Source organism: Elephas maximus, chromosome 7, assembly GCF_024166365.1.
Source record: "Elephas maximus indicus isolate mEleMax1 chromosome 7, mEleMax1 primary haplotype, whole genome shotgun sequence".
NCBI classification, from domain to species: Eukaryota; Metazoa; Chordata; class Mammalia; order Proboscidea; family Elephantidae; genus Elephas; species Elephas maximus.
Window position 1 is genome coordinate 104,634,105 of NC_064825.1, and position 18,452 is coordinate 104,652,556.

At 37.4% G+C, this 18,452-nt stretch overlaps 1 protein-coding gene and 1 pseudogene across 1 annotated transcript; both read right to left on the reverse strand.

Annotated features, from left to right (window-relative positions):
- Nucleotides 1-3,463: 3,463 nt before the first annotated feature.
- On the reverse strand, nucleotides 3,464-4,362 carry LOC126080162 (olfactory receptor 4C11-like; annotated as a pseudogene).
- Nucleotides 4,363-16,816: 12,454 nt separating this feature from the next.
- Nucleotides 16,817-17,752, reverse strand: LOC126079810 (olfactory receptor 4C15). Its single transcript, XM_049891182.1, has one exon. The coding sequence runs from the start codon at nucleotides 17,750-17,752 to the stop codon at nucleotides 16,817-16,819; it is 936 nt and encodes a 311-aa protein (XP_049747139.1).
- Between the last annotated feature and the right edge of the window lie 700 nt (nucleotides 17,753-18,452).

The following is an 18,452-nucleotide window of genomic DNA, read 5'->3' on the forward strand; positions in this document are numbered from 1 at the left end:
TTTGTTTGATAATTTCCACATTCTGTTGGATCACCTTTCTTTGGAATGCACAAATATGGACCTTTTCCAGTCAGTAGGCCAGGTAGGTATCTTCCTAATTCCTTGGCATAGATGAGTGAGCACCTCCAGAGTTTCATCCGTTTGTTGAAACATCTCAGTTGGAATTCCATCAATTCCTGGAGCCTAAGTTTTCACCAGTATCTTCAGTGTTGCTATAGGGTCGACATGAGCCAGAATCTAATCCAGGACAATTTTATTTATTTTTTTAACGCAGCTTGGATGTCTTCCTTCAATATTATCAGTTCGTGATCCTATGCTACCTCCTTTTGAACATGGACCAATTATTTGAGTACAGGGACTTTGTGTATTCTTTCAATCTTCTTTTGATGCTTCCTGCTTCATTTTGTATTATGCCCACAGAATCCTTCAAAATTGCAACTCGAGTCCTGATTTTTTTTTTTTTTTTTTTTTTCAGTTTTTTCAGCTTGAGAGAAGCCGGATGTGTTCTTCCCTTTTGGTTTTCTAATTCCAGGTCTGTACACATTTCATTATAATACTTCGTCTTCTCAAGCCATTCATTGAAATTTTCTGTCCAACTCATTTCCTTCACCATTTCTTCCAATCTCCTTAGGCACTCTACAGTCAAAGCTGAATTTAAGGGTCTCTCCTGACGTCCATTTTTGTCTTTTCTTTCTTTCCTGTCTTTTGAATGACCTTTTGTTTTTTTCATGTATGATGTCTGCCTTAGGCTGGATTCTCTAGAGAAGCACAACCAGTAAAGCTTATAGAGAGAGAGATTTATATCAAGGAAGTGGCTCAGTGATCACAATGTCCTTGATATCATCCCACAACTAGTCAGATCTTTGGTTACTAGCTTTCAGTGTGTCAAATCTATTCTTGAGATGGTCTCCACATTCAGGTGTGATATACATGAGGTCACATTTTGGCACTCACAGGCTTGTTTTAGTTTTCTTCTGCTTCAACTTGAGCTTCCATTTGACCAGTTGATGTTCTGTTCCACAGTTGGCCCCTGGACTTCTTTTGACTGATATTGATCTTTTCCATCATCTCTTTCCACATACGTAGTTGATTTGATTCCTCTGTTTGCATCCTGTGTCGTCCAAGTGTACAGCTGCCATTTATGTTGTTGAAAGAAGGTATTTGCAATGAATAAGTCATTGATCTTGCAGAATTCCGTCATGTGATTTCGGGCATTATTTCTATCACCAAGCTCATATTTTTCAGCTACGAATTATTCTTCATTTTCACCTTTCCGCCAGTAATTACCAATGCATCTTGATTGCATGTTTGATCAATTTCAGACTGTAGAAGTTGGTAAAAATCTTCGATTTCCTCATCTTCGGCCTTAGTACTCTGTGTGTCAATTTGAAAAATAGTCGTATTAACTGGTCTCCCTTGTAGCCATATGCATATTATTGCCTATCATTCATAGCATTTTACTTCAAGATAGATCTTAAAATGTTCTTTTTGATGATGACTGTGCCACCATTCCTCTTTAATTGATCATTCCCAGCATAGTAGACCATATGATTGTCTGATTAAAAATGGCCAAAACAAGTCTATTTCAGCTAACTAATGCCAATGATATCAATCTTTATATGTTCTATTTCATTTTGGATGGCTTCCAATTTTTCAAAATTCACACTTAATACATTCTACTTTCCGATTATTAATGGATATTTGAAGCTGTTTCTTCTCGTTTTGAGTCATGCCACATCATCAAATGAAGGTCCTGAAAGCTTTACCCCACCCATGTCATTAAGTTCTACTCAAATGTGAGGAGGCTGCTCTTCCCCAGTCGTATTTTGAGTGCCTTCCAAACTGAGGGGCTCATCTTCTGACACTACATTGGACAATGTTCTGCTGCTATTCTTAAGGTTTCCTCTAGATATTTTTTTTTTCAGAAATAGACTGCCAGCTTCTTCCTTTTAGTCTGTCTTAGTCTGGAAGCTCCACTGAAACCTATCCATCATGGGTGACCCTGCTGGCTTTTGAAATAGTGGTGGCATAGAGTCCAGCATCACAGCAACATGAAAGCCCCCACAGTACGACAAACTGATAGACACATTGTGATATGTAAGTGTGTGTGTACATATATATATATAATCACCTGCTATGTATGTGTATAGATATATCAAGAACATCAAAATGCTTATTTTGGTCTTTGGTCATTATCTCTCTCTAGGGAGGTAAGTCTCCTTAGGAAACCCAATTACCATATGAGATTTGCTTGATAAAGCTAGGATTTGAACACAGGGCATTATTGATTATGGTCTAAAGTAGCCATAGTCTGAAATATCCCTCTTCACACAGAGCTGTACCAAACAGGCAGGCAGGCCACTAATCAGCGAAACACATCCCCTGCACTAGGACTGTGCCTGATACCTAATAAGAAGTTTTACCTCCTTGATATACTTCTATGTTTTCAAGCTGGGAGTCTCATTTCCGTGGACGTCTTCTCTCTTTGGATGAATTATTGTAACAATGGTTCTTTTTTTATGCGTCAGTTGTTGTCTTACATTATTGCATATGATCTCATCAATGACATGCTATATTATTACATGTGATCTCATCAATGACATCATTGTTATAATGTAACTCTCACAATTTTACAAAATTGTCACTAATTCACCAACCAAAGATTTAGGCAGGGCTCACTGACTTAAGTTACACACACAAAAAAAGATATATAGGACTAAACTTTATGAATGAATAATGGTTAACAAAAATATATTAAAGTCCATTGGAAGAGATTATTGCTCAATACAGTTGCTATTTATTATAACTAGAGTTGTCCTTATTTGAATATAAGGTCATGATTTATCCCTCTGTGCATGTCCAGAGGCAGCTGAAAGGTTTTTTTTGTTGTTGTTGCTTTGTTTTTTTTAAGGATGTTACAAAAAGAAGCAAAGTGTCAAATAGGGGCTTAATTAGCTAATATTTATGGTCCTATGAGATTCTTGTGGTGACCACACCCCATTGACTGTTGAACAAGAAAAAAAGCAGATTCAGTAGTGCTAGAACTTATTGGTCAACAAAATAAATCAGTCAAAGATCAGGGACAAATTATTAAATATGGATGGAAAACATAGAGAAGAGAAGCTCAAACCAGAATAATGTACAAAAGAGTGAGGTGAAGCTATGCATACAACAGGATCTGGATTATGTACTGCAAAAGAACAAGGGTAGCAACCCCAGAGAGCATAATTGGGGAGTAAGCATTTGGTCCCACAAATATTACTGTATTTGATGTTCTGTTACTTTATGGGACATTGGTTCATAAAAAAGAAAACAGAGTCTGTGCTCACGCAACAATGTCCCCAAACATATTTCTGGGAGAGAACCCTATTTTCTCTTCTCTGTCAATCCAATTTCATTTAAATTTTTAGAGAATTAACAGTTGAAATCTTCTATTCTTTACCATCTCAAGTCATAGTTTATTTTACCACAACTTTCTTATGGAATTTTTTATGTCTGTGTTCCTAAGAGAGTATATCAGAGGGTTAAGCAAGGGTGTCCCCATAGTGTAAAACACAGCCACCATCTTGTCCACTAGAGAAGTGATTGGAGGGCGAGTATATGCGAATATACGTGGAACAAAGAATAAAATGACAATGATAATGTGAGAGGTGCAGGTAGAGAGGGCTTTCTTCTTCTGCACTCTTGTTAGTCACAGAGCATAAGATGAAAACATAGGAGATGATCAGGATTATGAAACTCACCATGCATATGGCCCCACTATTAAACACCATGAGTGGGTTTATAACATAAGTATCCATGCAGGCAAGTTTCAACAAAGGCTGTACATCACAGAAATAGTGGTCAATAACATTGGGGCCACAGAAGGGTAATTTCAAAACCAAGAAAACCTGTACTAATGAATGGATGCAAGATCCCACCCAAGCCAGATTCAACAATGCACCACAGACACACTGGCTCATGATGGTTGTGTATCGCAGGGGTTTGCAAATGACCACATAGCGATCAAAGGACATGAGTATGAGCACAAAGATCTCCATGCACCCAAAAAAAATGGGTGGCAAAAACCTGAGTCATGCACTCATTGTAGGAGATGACTTTCTTCTTAGATATAGCATCTATGATTAACCTGGAAGCTGTGGTTGTTGAGTAGCAGGCATCAGCAAAGGACAAGTAGAAAAGGAAGAATTACAAGGTTCCTCCTAACATCTGACTGTATCTGATGGTCATCACAATAAATAAGTTTGCCAGCAGAGTTGCAAGGTAGAGAAACAAGAAGACCACAAACACTATTTTCTTCTTCAGAACATCCTGTGTTAACCCAAACAGAATGAACTCAGTCACACTGCTGTTCAGCTCCATGGTAACAATTGATGTAAAAAGAATGCAGCTGAGATATGGTTTATCTGCAAAGAAAAGTATTTAAGTGGAGACTTGGCAATAGCAGTGGACTTAGACTCTGAACTACAACTTTATAGTTCTAATTCTGTGATGGTTCAGTATAGAATTCTCGCCTTCAGTATGGGAGACCCAGTTCATTCCAGCCAATGCACCATAGGGGCAGCCACTACCCATTTGTCAGTGAGGGCTTGTGTGTTACAACAATGCTAAACAAGGTTCAGCAGACCTTCCAGATTAAGGGAAAAAGGAGTAGAAAGAAAAGCCTGCGATCTACTTCTGGAAATTACTCAATAAAAACCCAGTGGATCACAGTGGTGTGATCCCATGTTCTGCATGAGGTCAGCATAAGTCAGGGGCAACTTGACGGCAGCTGGGAACAACAGCATTATCATTTGGGAATTTTTTTTTTTTTTAATGTTGATGCCCATGCTTTAACCTCAAGCACTGACTCAAAATCTTCCTTGTGGGACCAACATATTTTGGGGGATTAAAAAAAGCCACAGGTAATCGTGCTCTCTGACAAAATCTGAGAACTGCTTATTTTGCTGTATGACTGTCATAGATTGAATTGTGCCCCCCGAAAATATCTGTCAATTTGGCTAGGCCATGATTCCCAGTATTATGTGATTGTTCACCACCTTGTCATCTGATGTGATTATGCTATGTGTTGCAAATCCTACCTCTATGATGTTAATGAGGCAGGATTAGAGGCAGTTATGTTAACGAGTCAGTACTCAATCTACAAGATTAGGTTGTGTCTTAAACTAATCTGTTTCGAGGTATAAAAAGGAGAATCCAGCAGACAGACATGGGGACCTCATGTCACCAAGAAAACAGCACAGGGAGCAGAGCAAGTCCTTTGGACCCAGGGTTCCTGTGTGGAGAAGCTCCTAGACCAAGGAAAGATTGATGACAAGGACTTTCCTCCAGAGCCAAAAGAGAGAGAAAGCCTTTCCGTGGAGCAGGCACCCCGAATTTGGACTTCTAGCCTCTTAGACTATGAGAGAATAAATTTCTCTTGGTTAAAGCCATCCACTTGTGGTATCTCTGTTATAGCAGCTTGAGATGACTAGACAATGACCTTGAGCAAGTCACTTTAATATCTCGAAACATTTTTGTCATATAAAACTTAAATCCTACTAGACGCTTTATAAGTATATGTAAAGAACCCTAGTGGTACAGCAATGAGGCACTAGGCTGTTAACTGAAAGGTTGGAGATTGGAACACATCAGCCACTCCACAGGAGAAAGATGTGGCAGTCTGCTTCCCTAAAGATTAAAAAACCTTGGAAACCCTATGGGGCAGTTTTACTCTGTTCTATAGGGTCACTATGAATTGGAATTGACTCAACGGCAACAGGTTTGGTTTTTCTTTTTCTATGCAAGCATATATGGAAAATATGTGTATATGTATATAAGTATCTGAAAAATAAATTCCTGTATAATTTAAATATTGTATTTGGAGATTCTTTATTGGGAAAAACATTCCTTAATTTGGAAACAAGTTAGTACCAATTATTCCGGACCTCTCCAGTACCTTGCCTGGGTTTGGCTTTAAGAAGAATTCATTTCTCCAACTTTTGACTCTTGATTTTACCTTCATTGTCAGTCAGGACACATGAGATATTTGAATAAATCGTTGAGGCTAATATTATAAAATAAAATTTCTATGTATGTGAAATCATCCATTACATTAGATACATGGTATTGAGTTTCATATTCTGTGGATGCAACATGATATACCACTTCTTATATTTCTAATGCCTGAATGATGTCTTTACTCAATATGATTCTCCTACCAATATCTTCCAAAAGTTTTTTTTGCTAATTTTTGTTTCTCTTAAAATATAATTTTAAAAAAATTTCATAATTTCACCATGTAGATATCTTCCCCATTGTCCTACTTTATTTTTTGCTTATATACAAGCATATCTATAGGATTGCATCATCCTATAATTTTTTAAACATTTTGATTTTCATTTTGGATTGTTAAAATCCTTTTCCCACATACAGAGAATCTAAAATGTACTTACTTATTTTAGCAGTTGTAAATTAGCATATACAAACTCATAATATATTTTTAAATTTTTTAAATTATTTAATTTGTTTTCAAATTTTCACTGTTACAGAAAACTTTTGACTGAACCTCATCTCATGTACAGTCGTTATATTTAGCCATTTTGGCAAGTACATTTCCAGGGGGTTATTGAGGCAAAAGATATTATATTCATAAATATTGGTAATCATTGTCAAATAACTTTCTGATTTTGTTGTATCAATAATTATTACAAATATTTTATTTAAAAAATAAATATATGTACGCTACAGTATATCTAACATTTACAATAAATTACAGAGTAAAAAATAAAATCTCCTTGTAAAATTCATGATTTCACAATCACACTTTACAGAGGTAACTAATAGTTCCTTACATGTCCTTCCAGGTTTTTCAGAGTTATACATGTACATATATATATATGTACATACATATTTTTAAATATACTTTTTTATGTAAAAAACTGGATTTTTTCCTAAAATCACAGGAATATGAAACATTTATAATGAAAATCTAACTTGAAGCATTATCTCATTTGCTTGATGAGTATAATTAAAACTATGTTATACGTTTCCTTGATTACTGGCAATAAGTATAATATTTTTATATTTTTTTTATTTCTCATATTTTGCTTTCCAAATTTTATACATATATATATGTCAGTTAATTTTTTAATATCTTTAAAGTTTGAGCTCTTTCCTTTTCATATTTATATAGTTCAGTCTTCAATTGGGGAGTTATGTCTTTATCCTGTCTTATATTATATCTGTAATTTTTAATACTAATCTCAAAAGATCTAGAATTTGTTTTAGGATGATTTTGGGATACTCTTCTTTTTTGTGATTAACCACCAATCCATCAGTGAGCCAATAACACCTTCGATCAGCCATCACATGTACTAAGAACCTACTCAGATCTGTGGTAGCTACAATGGGACATAGAAATATGTCTTTAGGCTCCTTACAGTCAAATTGGAAGGAAAATATACCTCTGAATAAGATAATGAGTTATGTAAGAATTATACACAAAAATATAAAAAAAAACAAACATTTTTTTGTTTTTTTATGCATAAATATATATATATATATATTTATGTATGATAATACCTAATGAATTACGGTTCCAAAAGTAGAGAGAATCCTACAGAATAAAGTGAAGGTCAGTGAAGGTTAAAAAATGAGATAGTAATGGAGTTACAGATTTGAATGTGTGAAAACGAAGTTTCCAGCTAGGTTCTCTGGAACTAAAGTACTGATTAAGCTTATACAGATTTTCCCTAAGCAGAACTAATATTTCAAAGTTAGTAACTCAATTTGTCCCTGTAATACCCAACCCAGTGCCGTTGAGTCGATTCCGACTCATAGCGACCCTATCCCTGTAACAAAGCTGCATAATACAAATAAAACTTTGAGTTTCTTTGTAGTCCACCTGAAACAAAATTAACTCAATGTGATAACATTAGTTATGACACCTGGAAGCTCTGGCTGGCAGTTCCAATTATCTCTGACAAATGTAAAAGAAAAGATGAATTAATTATTACTTAGTTTTGATACACTAAGTCCCTGATAGGATCTAAAGACAAAAAAAGCCTGTCATTTTCTGAGAAGAGAAGAGCGGTTAGGTTAGAAAGTGAGTAAAAGATGGTAAGAAGATGCATTGCTTCAGGTAAACATGGAAATAGCCGTCATAAAAACTACACTCTCATTAAATCAAAAAGTTTTAAGTGGTAAGCCTGTGGGCTAATAATGGACGGCCACGAAAGTGATGCAATTCTATTTGGTTTTGTTTTAAATACGCAAAGAGAAGATTTGGAACCTGAAGATAGGCAAGCAGTAGGACTTTACTAAGATGCATGCATTAGCACAGTCCAACAGTGCCTCAGAGTTCTATCACTGAGTTCAGCCTTTATTTCCTAATACCCCTGAGCTATCCTACCCCCTGATACTGAGAGACATCCCAGTAGCGGAGTTTGCTCTTTGTTCTTCTTTAAAATCCTTAATTTTTACTTTACCTGTTGAAATGTTAACAATTCAAATTATATCTGGACCCAAATTTCTCTCTCTCTCTCTCTCTCTCTCTATTTTTATGGAAAGCTCTATACCTGGGCCCAAAAGTCCTCCTTTTTCTTCCCAGAAAAATAGATTTATACCTCTATCCACCGTGGTATTATATTCCCATGTGCTTTGTTAGACAGGTATTGAATTGAATAAGGTAATCCTAGATTATATACTCTTCTTGAGTGTCCTTAATTTAAACAGGTTTTCACTCTTGTTATTTCATTTGGCCTGCGCACTTTTTGGCATGGTAACTGGCCATGTATATTGTTTTCTTTAAGTACAAATATTCATCTGTAATAGAGAGTTTTACCTAGTATAATCAAGCTATAAAAATGGCTTGCATACTACTAGATAGCTTTCTCTCCAGCATTTTACCTGCAAGTCATACAAATCATCAAATCCCAACCATCCATCCTAGAAAAGAGAAGTCCCTATTCAGCTGAAAATGATGTGAATTGACACCTTAAGTTTCTGTCCTGACTCCAAAATCAACCACTGTAAACTTCATGACGAGACAAATATCAAAGCAGAAAACTAGGTATGTTACAAATAATAATGAAGGGAAGGAAAGTTCAGAGACTTGATAAAGTTAAAGCAGGAGTCCGAGGAGAGTGACAGTGAGCGAATTCCAGGGAAGGAAGAAGAGCAAGAGTATATGGGATACAGAAAGACATATGGGGGGAGGCGAGCAAAGAATGATATTGAGGGTAGTGTGACCCAAGATTTCATCACAGAGTTCAACTTTTTTCTCCCTGACCCACTGTACTTGCCCCAATCTGACATGGTATGCTGTTGTAGATGATGATCAAGGGTTGCCCTAGGTCTTGAAAATCCAGGACAAGCATGTAGGAGTACAGCACTCTTTTATACCCAGTCCCAGAAACATCACCACTGAACATCAAACTCTTTAAATGAGAGGACCCCCAATAATAGACATTTCTGCCAGGCTGGCTTCGATGCCATGGTGTAGATGATTTCCCCCTGTGTAAGCAGGAAGACCTTTGACAAATAGTACAGTTTTGCTCAGAGGACAGGTAAGCCTTAGGAATCCTGAACCACTGTAACCCTTCACTGGTGGAAATACTCCCTAGGAGTTCCATCTTTTTCAGATTGCGGACTGAGTATGGGTTCTATCAGGGTATAGATGTTGCCAAGTGAATTTTGAGGAAGTATTGCAAAGAAAATACTCCTGATAGACTTTTGAAAAGCTCACCTCTTTTCTTATGGACAGACATATGATTTCTAATAAAGAATATTGTTCATATTTCAGTTTTAATGTGCTTAGAAAATGAATCATATGAAGCCTCGCTGAAACATGAAAACAATTCTTCCTTGACATTTACGGATGCTTTCTCTCACAGAAGGTTACAGAGAGTGGGGAGTTGATGGGGACAGGGAACTCTGCATAGGGAGACTTTACCTGGTTTCTCCCCAGAAGCAGTAGCTTACACAAAACAAGTGGGTCGATGACACATGTGAGGCAGTGCAGTTAAAAAAAAAAAAATAGCAAAAGTTTATTAATCTTGTGCTTGAAAACACTTTTATATATATATATTAAAAAAAAAAAAAAACTGTTTTGGTACACTAAAAGAGAAATGCCTCTGAAGCCAGTCCCCTTATTACAGGTTCTTTTTGGAAAACATGAGTTAATGTTTCTCTTTTTACTGCATTGAGTATTTATAGTAATTCACATAAAAATTTACAGAAGCCTATGACAGGCTTTCAGCCTCAGGAGCTCCAAAGAAGCCATTACTCCAAGCCTCGTCCCTAAATATGGTCCAGTGAGCTACCCAGCTCAGACAGTCCTAGAGCAAAAGCAAACCTTGGGGCCAATTAGTTAAACTCCAACTCACTCTGAATGCCTGTGAGGAAACCTCAATCCCTTCTCCGTAGAATTGTGTAAACCCATCTCTTCTAGTAGCATGAAAGTCTTGAAGCCAATTAAAGGCTTAGATAAGTGAAATATGTGTGGTAGACATGAATTCTGGCTTCACCACTTATGTGTTCTGTGAATTTAAACAAGTATCCTAACTTCTTTAATTTCAATTTCTTCTTTTGTAAGTTATTAATTTTAACATTATTACTAATGTTACATTCTCCTGTTTCTAACTCCACCTATGCTTAAGTTGGTTCATAAAAAAAAAAAGGGAGAAAGAAAATATTGAATGCTTATCTTATGTTTTCTTTTTATTTTTGAAAATGTGTGCTTTTCCACTCATAGGGAAGAAAGTTGGATTTTTGTTTTTTTAATGGGGTTGGACGTTATTAAAAATGGGACAGATTGCATTGCAAAATTACTTTCCTATTTCGAAGACCATGTTACTACCCAGAACTCTGACCTCAAAATTGCCTAGTGTCTGCCAGGTATCTTCAGTGAGGATAACATGAGAAGTCTGCAGTGGGGAAGAGGGAAAGGAATGAGAGAGAGAAACGAAGGCAGGATGCCATTAACATACATTGCAACATGCTTTCCAATTTTGCTGAAAGGCCTAGTGGCAACAGCATGCCCAATCTCGGAGAAAGGCAAGCCCAACATCTGGATTTTTTTGTTATAAAGGGACAGACTCATGAGGAAGGTTTTTGGTGAGTTATTTAGGGTACACAAGCCTCAGATTCCCCATCAATTAAATGGAAACAAGCAGATTGAAGTTTAAAAAGTTTCTGTAAAAAGTAAAAGATATATGAAAAGAAAGCATCCTGACTCAGTAAAGTGCAGAAGAAACGTGCATGTGTTCTTATTAATCCTCCCTAAATTTGTAGACCTCAGGCCCAGAGAAGGGACATAGCTCACATAGGGTCACAGTTAGTGACAGTACTGAGTCTAGAATCCAAGTCTCTTAATTACAAATCTAAAACTCTTTTCTTGTAATGAGATATGTACAGTAATGCCATAAACATTCTTGGCCTGGGAAATGACACTAGCCAATGGAGGAGCCCCTGAGTGGCCCAAATGGTTAAGTAAAAATAATTGGAAGGTTGGTGGTTTGAACTCACCCAGAGGCCTGGGAAGCAATGCCTGGCAAGATGCTTTCAAAAAGCCCCAGCCTTGAAAATCCTCGTTGTTGTTCTTGTTAGGTGGAATTGAGTGGGTTCCCACTCATAGCGGCCCCAAGTACAAGACAACCAAGCATTACCTGTGCCTTTCTCATAATTTTTGTGCTTGAATCCATTGCTGCAGCCACTGTGTCAATTCATCTCACTAAGCATCTTCCTCCTTTTCACTGACCCTGTATTTTACCAAGCATGAGGTCCTTCTCCAGGGAGTGATCCCCCCTGATAACATGTCCAAAGTATATGAGAGGTAGTCTCTCCATCCTTGCTTCTAAGGAGCTTTCTGGCTGTATTTCTTCCAAGACAGATTTGTTCTTCTGGGGGTCCACAGCATATTCAATATTCTTTGCCAACACCATAATTCAAAGGTGTCAATTCTTTGGTCTTCTTTATTCATTGTCCAGCTTTCACATGCATATGAGGTGATTGAAAACAACAGGCTTGGTTAAAAGTCCTATGGAGTGCAATTCTACTCTGTACACATGGGAACACCAGAAATCAAAATCCACTAGAAATAAACTGGAAAAAAAAAAGTTTCAAAGGAGACCATTAAACTGCCAAAAGGTGAGAAGATTGGTAAACGATACCTTAATGTTCTATCAAGATCTGAGGTAAACTTACCATGAGTATTTATTAAATATTCATTGTAGACTGAATGACTGGATTATCTAACTGGACTTCAGTTTCTGCCTTAACAATGCCAGGGTGCTATTGAATCCAGTTGATCATGGGAACGTTCACTTATGGGAGGTGAGAACAGATGACAACCAAGGTATTTTGGGTTTTGATCCAAGTGTTTCTCAAGTATAGTTTTAAGATGAATTAGTGTCCTACTTTAAACCTTATTCATTTCCATCTTATCAAGAGGAGGCTTCTAGTGGAAAATTCAAAAACTCCAGCAAGAATGGAACCAGATTAATAAAATGGAAAATTGCCTTCAGAAAAAAATTCAAATCATTAATAAAAGTATTTATTTTTGTAAGGGATTGGAGAATGAGAAAAAGAGTAGGTAGAGGATAATACCTTTATATACTAGCTTAATTTTTATATACATATGGGAAAATAACTAGAATACAGAATTTATTTGAAATATTCTTCTCTGTGTTATATTAAAGTATGATCTGCAGTTATTTTCAAGACCAAGGAACTAATCTCAGCAATAATTACATTCATTTGCCAAACTCAAAGTTCTAAAGTTTTAATATTGTAAATACATTTAAATGTGTTTTTAACCCAAAAACCCACTGCTGTCAAGTCAAATTGGACTCATACCGACCCTATAGGACAGTGTAGAACTGCCCCATAGGGTTTCCAAGGAGCTCCTGCGGGATTCAAACTGCTGACCTTTTGGTTAGCAGCTGTCACTCTTAACCACTATGCCACCAGGGTTTCCTAAATATGTTTTTACATCAGACTTATTGCTATCGCCTCCTATTGCCATCCAGTCAATTGCAACTCATGTGGTTGTTGTTGTTAGGTGCCATCCTGTCAGTTCCAACTCATAGGGACACTGTATACAACAGAATGAAACATTGCCCGGTCCTACTTCATCCTTGCATTCATTGTTATGTAGTAGCCACTATGTCAGTCTATCTTGACAAGAGTTTTCCTCTTTTTTCCTGACCCCCTACTTTACCAAGCATGTTGTCTTTCTCCAGGGACTGAATTCTCCTGATAACATGTCCAAAGTATGTGAGACATAGTCTCACCATCCTTGCTGCTGAGGAGCATTCTGGTTTCACTCTTCCAAGACAGGTTTGTTCCTTCTTTTGGCAGTCCATGGTATATCAATTTTCTTCACCAAAACCACAATTCGAAGGCATCAATTCTCCTTCAGTCTTCGTTATTCATTGTCCAGCTTTCACATGCACATGAGGCAATTGAAAACACCATGGCTTGGGTCAGGTGCACCTTAGTTTTCAAGGTGACATCTTTGCTTTTTAACACTTTAAAGCGACCATAAAGGACAGAGTAGAACTGTACCATAGAGTTTCCAGAACATCCTGCTGGTGTAGTGGTTAAGAGCTACAGCTGCTGATCAAGAGGTTGGCAGTTTGAATCTATCAGGCTTTCCTTGGAAATTCTATGGGGCACCTCTCCTTTGTCCTATAGGATCGCTATGGGCTGGAATCAACTGGACTGCAATGCTTTTTGTTTTGTTTTGGTATAGAATTTTCTAGACTGTAATCTTGATGGAAGCAGACTGCCATATCTTCCTCCAGCACAGTATCTGGTGGGTTCCAACTGCTACCCTGTCAATTAGCGGGGAAGTGCTAAACACTGTGCTGCCAGGGCTCCTTAACTGGGATGAGTGTCCTAGAAAATAAACTTTATTATCAATTTAAATAGTTTCAGGAAATTCCTGTACCTAATCTCTAAGACATTTTTTGTCTTCCCTCTGTGAATGTTTTTCAAAGCATACTGTGAATAGCAATGACTTTAATAGAAAATCTGATCCCTCTCTTATATTGTTTACATTATTATATTCTAAGTATGTATAAAATTCAACTCTCTTTACATATAAGTTTACTGAGCTCCATCTCTGAAATGATGAGTGACCTGAGTGCAGAAATAGCATTTCCTGATCTCCACGTTAGTGTTTTACAGTTGCATTACATTACCTTCTGTTTTATAGGGTCCATCTCCTGTAAAGTTCTTGGTTAAGCCTGTTTTGATTTCTTTTGTCTTGAAGTTTTATCTGGTACACAACTTCCATTTTTCTGGAAAAGGATTCCAGAGAGAGGGAATAGCCAATTTATTTACCTTCCCTATGGCAAGAGCATAAATGGTCAATAAAAGAAACAGAAAGGGGCTACATGGACAGAGGAGCCAGTGAGGGATCAGCCAGCAGAGAGGAGTTCAGAGAGGTGGGAGGGTAGCGAGATTACTGTTGCTTATTATTTAACATTTGTATGGTATCGGCTTTTACCCTGGGTTACATGGAGAGCCATTGCAGTAGAGTAGATTTATGATATGATCCGACTTATGAGTTTAAATGGTAACTGTAGCTGTCTTGCTCATGGTAGGCTACTGGGGAAGGGAATGCAAAGATAAAAGCAGGGAGACTGGGTAAAATTCAACTGCAATAACCCAGGTGAAAGATGACGGTGGCTAGGAATTAGGTGACAACTTTAAAAATGATAAGAAGTCTTTGAATTTGGTAAATGCATTGGAGTTAAAGCCAACAGGATTTCCTGGTAGAGTGAAAGTAGGGAGTTAGAAAAAAAAAATAGACCAAATGCACCATCAGTCAAGTTGGAGGATGACGTGAGTAGAGTCAGTTTGGGGATGGGAGGAGAACCAGGAATACAGCTTTGGGTTTGTTCAGTTTAAGAATTCTATTCGTCATTTAGATGGAAATACCATGAACTAGTTGGATTTTCAGGTCTTCACCTCAAGAAAGAAGTCTGGTCTCAGATACTTATTTGGAAATCTTGGTCATGTAAAGAGAGTATGTGAAGGAAGAAGGACAGACCAACTGAGTTAAACACAGATAATGGATTTAATAAAATGAGAAATGAGCAATTGCTGTTAGATTTAATGATGCAGAGGCCAAAGGTGACCTTGAGAAGAGGATTTTTAGAAAGCATTAGGTATTTACGTGTGAGTGAAGGGGGGTTAAAAAGAATGGAAGGAGAGAAACGGGCAATAAGCATTATTGAGTTTTGCTGCAAAAGAGGGAGAATGAAATGGGATACTAGATAATGAAGTGGAGTCAAGGAATTTTTTTTTTTTTTAAAAGATGAGAGTTAATGAATTGCTTCCTTGCTAATGTAACTGATCCAGTAGAAAGGAAAACACAGATGCTATAAGAAACAGAAGAGATTCTTAGGCAAGTGTCCTTTGTAAGCAGTGAAGAGATGAGTTCCCATGCAAAAGAGAGTTTAGTTGCCTTTGGTAAGGGTCACAGATACTTCATTTATAGTAGCAGTTAAGGAGGCAGCATATAAGTGAATGGAGGCTGGAATAGTAGTGAATTTTTCAAATTCTAATACAGAGGTAATCGTATAATTTGCAAGCTAATATTACTAACAGCAAGTCATTAGTAACAGCAAGTCCTTATAACAACATTAAGACCATTATTTGTTTCAGAAGTCAGAACATCAAAAAAAAAAAAAAGGTTAGGCGTTGAGCTGTTAAATAATATGCTTATTATTAAAGACTTTTTAATGTGAATTAATTTGGGGATTCCATAGAACAGTTAAAAAATTTGTACTATCTAATTGACAGGTAATAGTACAGCAGGAATGTTCAAAACAGCTCATACATGTAACAGAAGATGCACATTCTGAGCCTACTTTTTTTTAAGAAAGTCACTTAAACAAGATAGAAATTTATTTCCCTCTTACATAAAGGAAGCCCAAGGCAAGTAGTATGGGGATAGTTATATAGCTAAACAACATCAGGGTTATAGGTTCCTCAGTCTTGCATATCCAGCAATCTTAACACAGATCCTCATGGTCCAACATGGCTGCTTGAGTTCAAATCACAATTCAACATTCAAAGAATTACCATTTACATTACCACTTTCATTTATATTTTCCTGGCCAGGATTTAGTCATGCAGTAACAGCTAGCTACATGAGGTGCTGGGAAATGCAGTCTTTTAGTTAACAGTAATGAGTCTTAAAAAAAAAAAATGCTACACAGCCGATTCTGACTCCTAGTGACCCTATAGGACAGAGCAGAACCGCCTCATAGGGTTTCCAGGATTGTGATCTTTATGGAAACCAACTGCCGCACCTTTCTGCTATGGAGCAGGTGGTGGGTTCAAATCATTGCCTTTTTGGTTAGGAGCCAAGTTTCTTAGCCACTGCACCAACAGGGCTCTTTAGCTGGGATCAGCATCCAAAATATAAACATTTTTTTCAGCTGAAAGTGTTTCAGGAAGCTCCTGTTCCTAATCACTGAGGTATTTTTGTCTTCCCTCTAGGAAACTTCTTCAAAGCATGGTGTGAATGGCAATAAGTTAAGTAGATAATTTGATTTCTCTTTTTAGTGATTTCCTTTGCTTATTATATTCTAAATAAGAATAAAATTCAACTCTCTTATGTTCACCTGTAAGGATATTGAGCTGCCAACTCTTAGATAATGAGTAACCTAAGGGCAGAAGTAGCATTTCCGGGCCTCCATTGTAGTGTTTTATGCTGCATTACATTACCTTCTGTCTTACATGGACATCCTCCGTAAAGTTCTTGGCTAAGTCTATTTTTCCCCCTCTTGAAGTTGTTTTTTTTTTTAAGTATTATGTTTTATTTTTCATCAGAAACCATCACCAATCTGGTCCACAATTTCCTCATGGCATTTTTCACTTCCTTATTTCTAAAAGTGTAAATCACAGGATTGAGCAGGGGAGTTAGGATTGTGTAAAATATGGCCACCATCTTGTCGAAGGAGAAAGCAGATGGAGATCGTGCATACTCAAATATACAAGGGACGAAAAACAAAACCACGACAGCAATGTGAGATCCACAGGTGGAGAGAGCTTTCCGCCGGCCTTCAGAGCTATGAGTTCTCAGCAAGAGCAAGATGACACAATAGGAGATTAGCAACAAAGAGAAGTTTATGATGCAGATAAAACCACTATTGACAACCACCAAAAGGCCAAGGATGTGAGTGTCAGTACAGGCAAGCTCCAATAACGGATACAAATCACAAAAGAAGTGATCAATGACACTGGGGCCACAAAAGGGCAGCTGGAAAGTAAAGAGAATTTGTATCACAGAATGCAAGAAGCCCCCTGTCCAGGCTATTCCCATCAGAATGCCACAGAGCCTCCAATTCATGATAGAGGGATAGTGCAACGGCTTGCAAATGGCCACATAGCGGTCATAGGCCATGGCAGTGAGAACAATCATCTCCACTCCACCAAAGAAGTGTTCAGCAAATACCTGGGTCATGCAGCCCTCGAAGGAGATGGTTTTCCTCTCATAGAGGGAGTCCAGAATCATCTTTGGGGCTATGACGGAGGAGAAACACGCATCCAGGAAGGATAGGAAGCCTAGAAAGAAGTACATGGGGGAGCCCAGGAGTGCCGGGCTGCTGATGATGGCCACTACAATTAGTAAATTGCCCCCAACTGTTGCAATGTAGATAAACAAAAATACAACAAATACTATTTTCTGAATGTTTGGATTCTGTGAAAGCCCCAAGAGGATGAACTCAGTAACAAAGCTTTGGTTTTGCATGATTTCAGAGAAAAGATGAAACCTACCACAGTGACCAAGTAGAATCTGATATTATAAGAAAAAGAAATTTTCCCCAGGGCAGCTTATAGTATTAGCACAGTCTTCAACACTTCGGGGCATCAGATGTCAAGTTATTTTAAGTGCTTCTGTTGTTAAGAATACAAAATTAGAAACTTTGTTGAAGATGATAGTGAGACATCAGGTTAATTGAGGTTAAATACTTTAAAGTAGTCAGAATTTCAATTGGGAGGGGGAATAGTCTATGTGGTAGGGATGACAAATAATCTTTATCTTAGGTGCCAACTCTGATTAGTTCACAGTGGCTAATTAGAGTGAATTAATGCGAAGAATTCTGTAACACATCCAAGCTCTGAGGAAAGGAGGACTGTAATGTATTTCTTATGCCTGTCATTGACCATAGCGTGGGAATCAGCATGACTTGCATGGGGGATGTATCTCTCACCAGGGAACTGCCTTACCTGCAAAGAGAAGAAGAGATAGCATGCAGTTTAAGAGGCCCTTGGAAATCACGTCTACTCCCTCAAATGTTTCTTTAAAAGTCTGAGTTGAATGGGGCCTAAAAGATGAATTAATTCATTCCTTGAAAAAAGGAAGGCCTATGAAAACATCTAGCTATATGCTATATGTTTAGCAAATGATAAGCATATTTATTATATTAAGTATTGGGTTTTTTTTCATC

What these genes read in the sequence shown, in the direction of transcription:
- LOC126079810 (XM_049891182.1), bottom strand. Translation starts at nt 17,752, where the DNA reads ATGCAAAACCAAAGCTTTGTTACTGAGTTCATCCTCTTGGGGCTTTCA.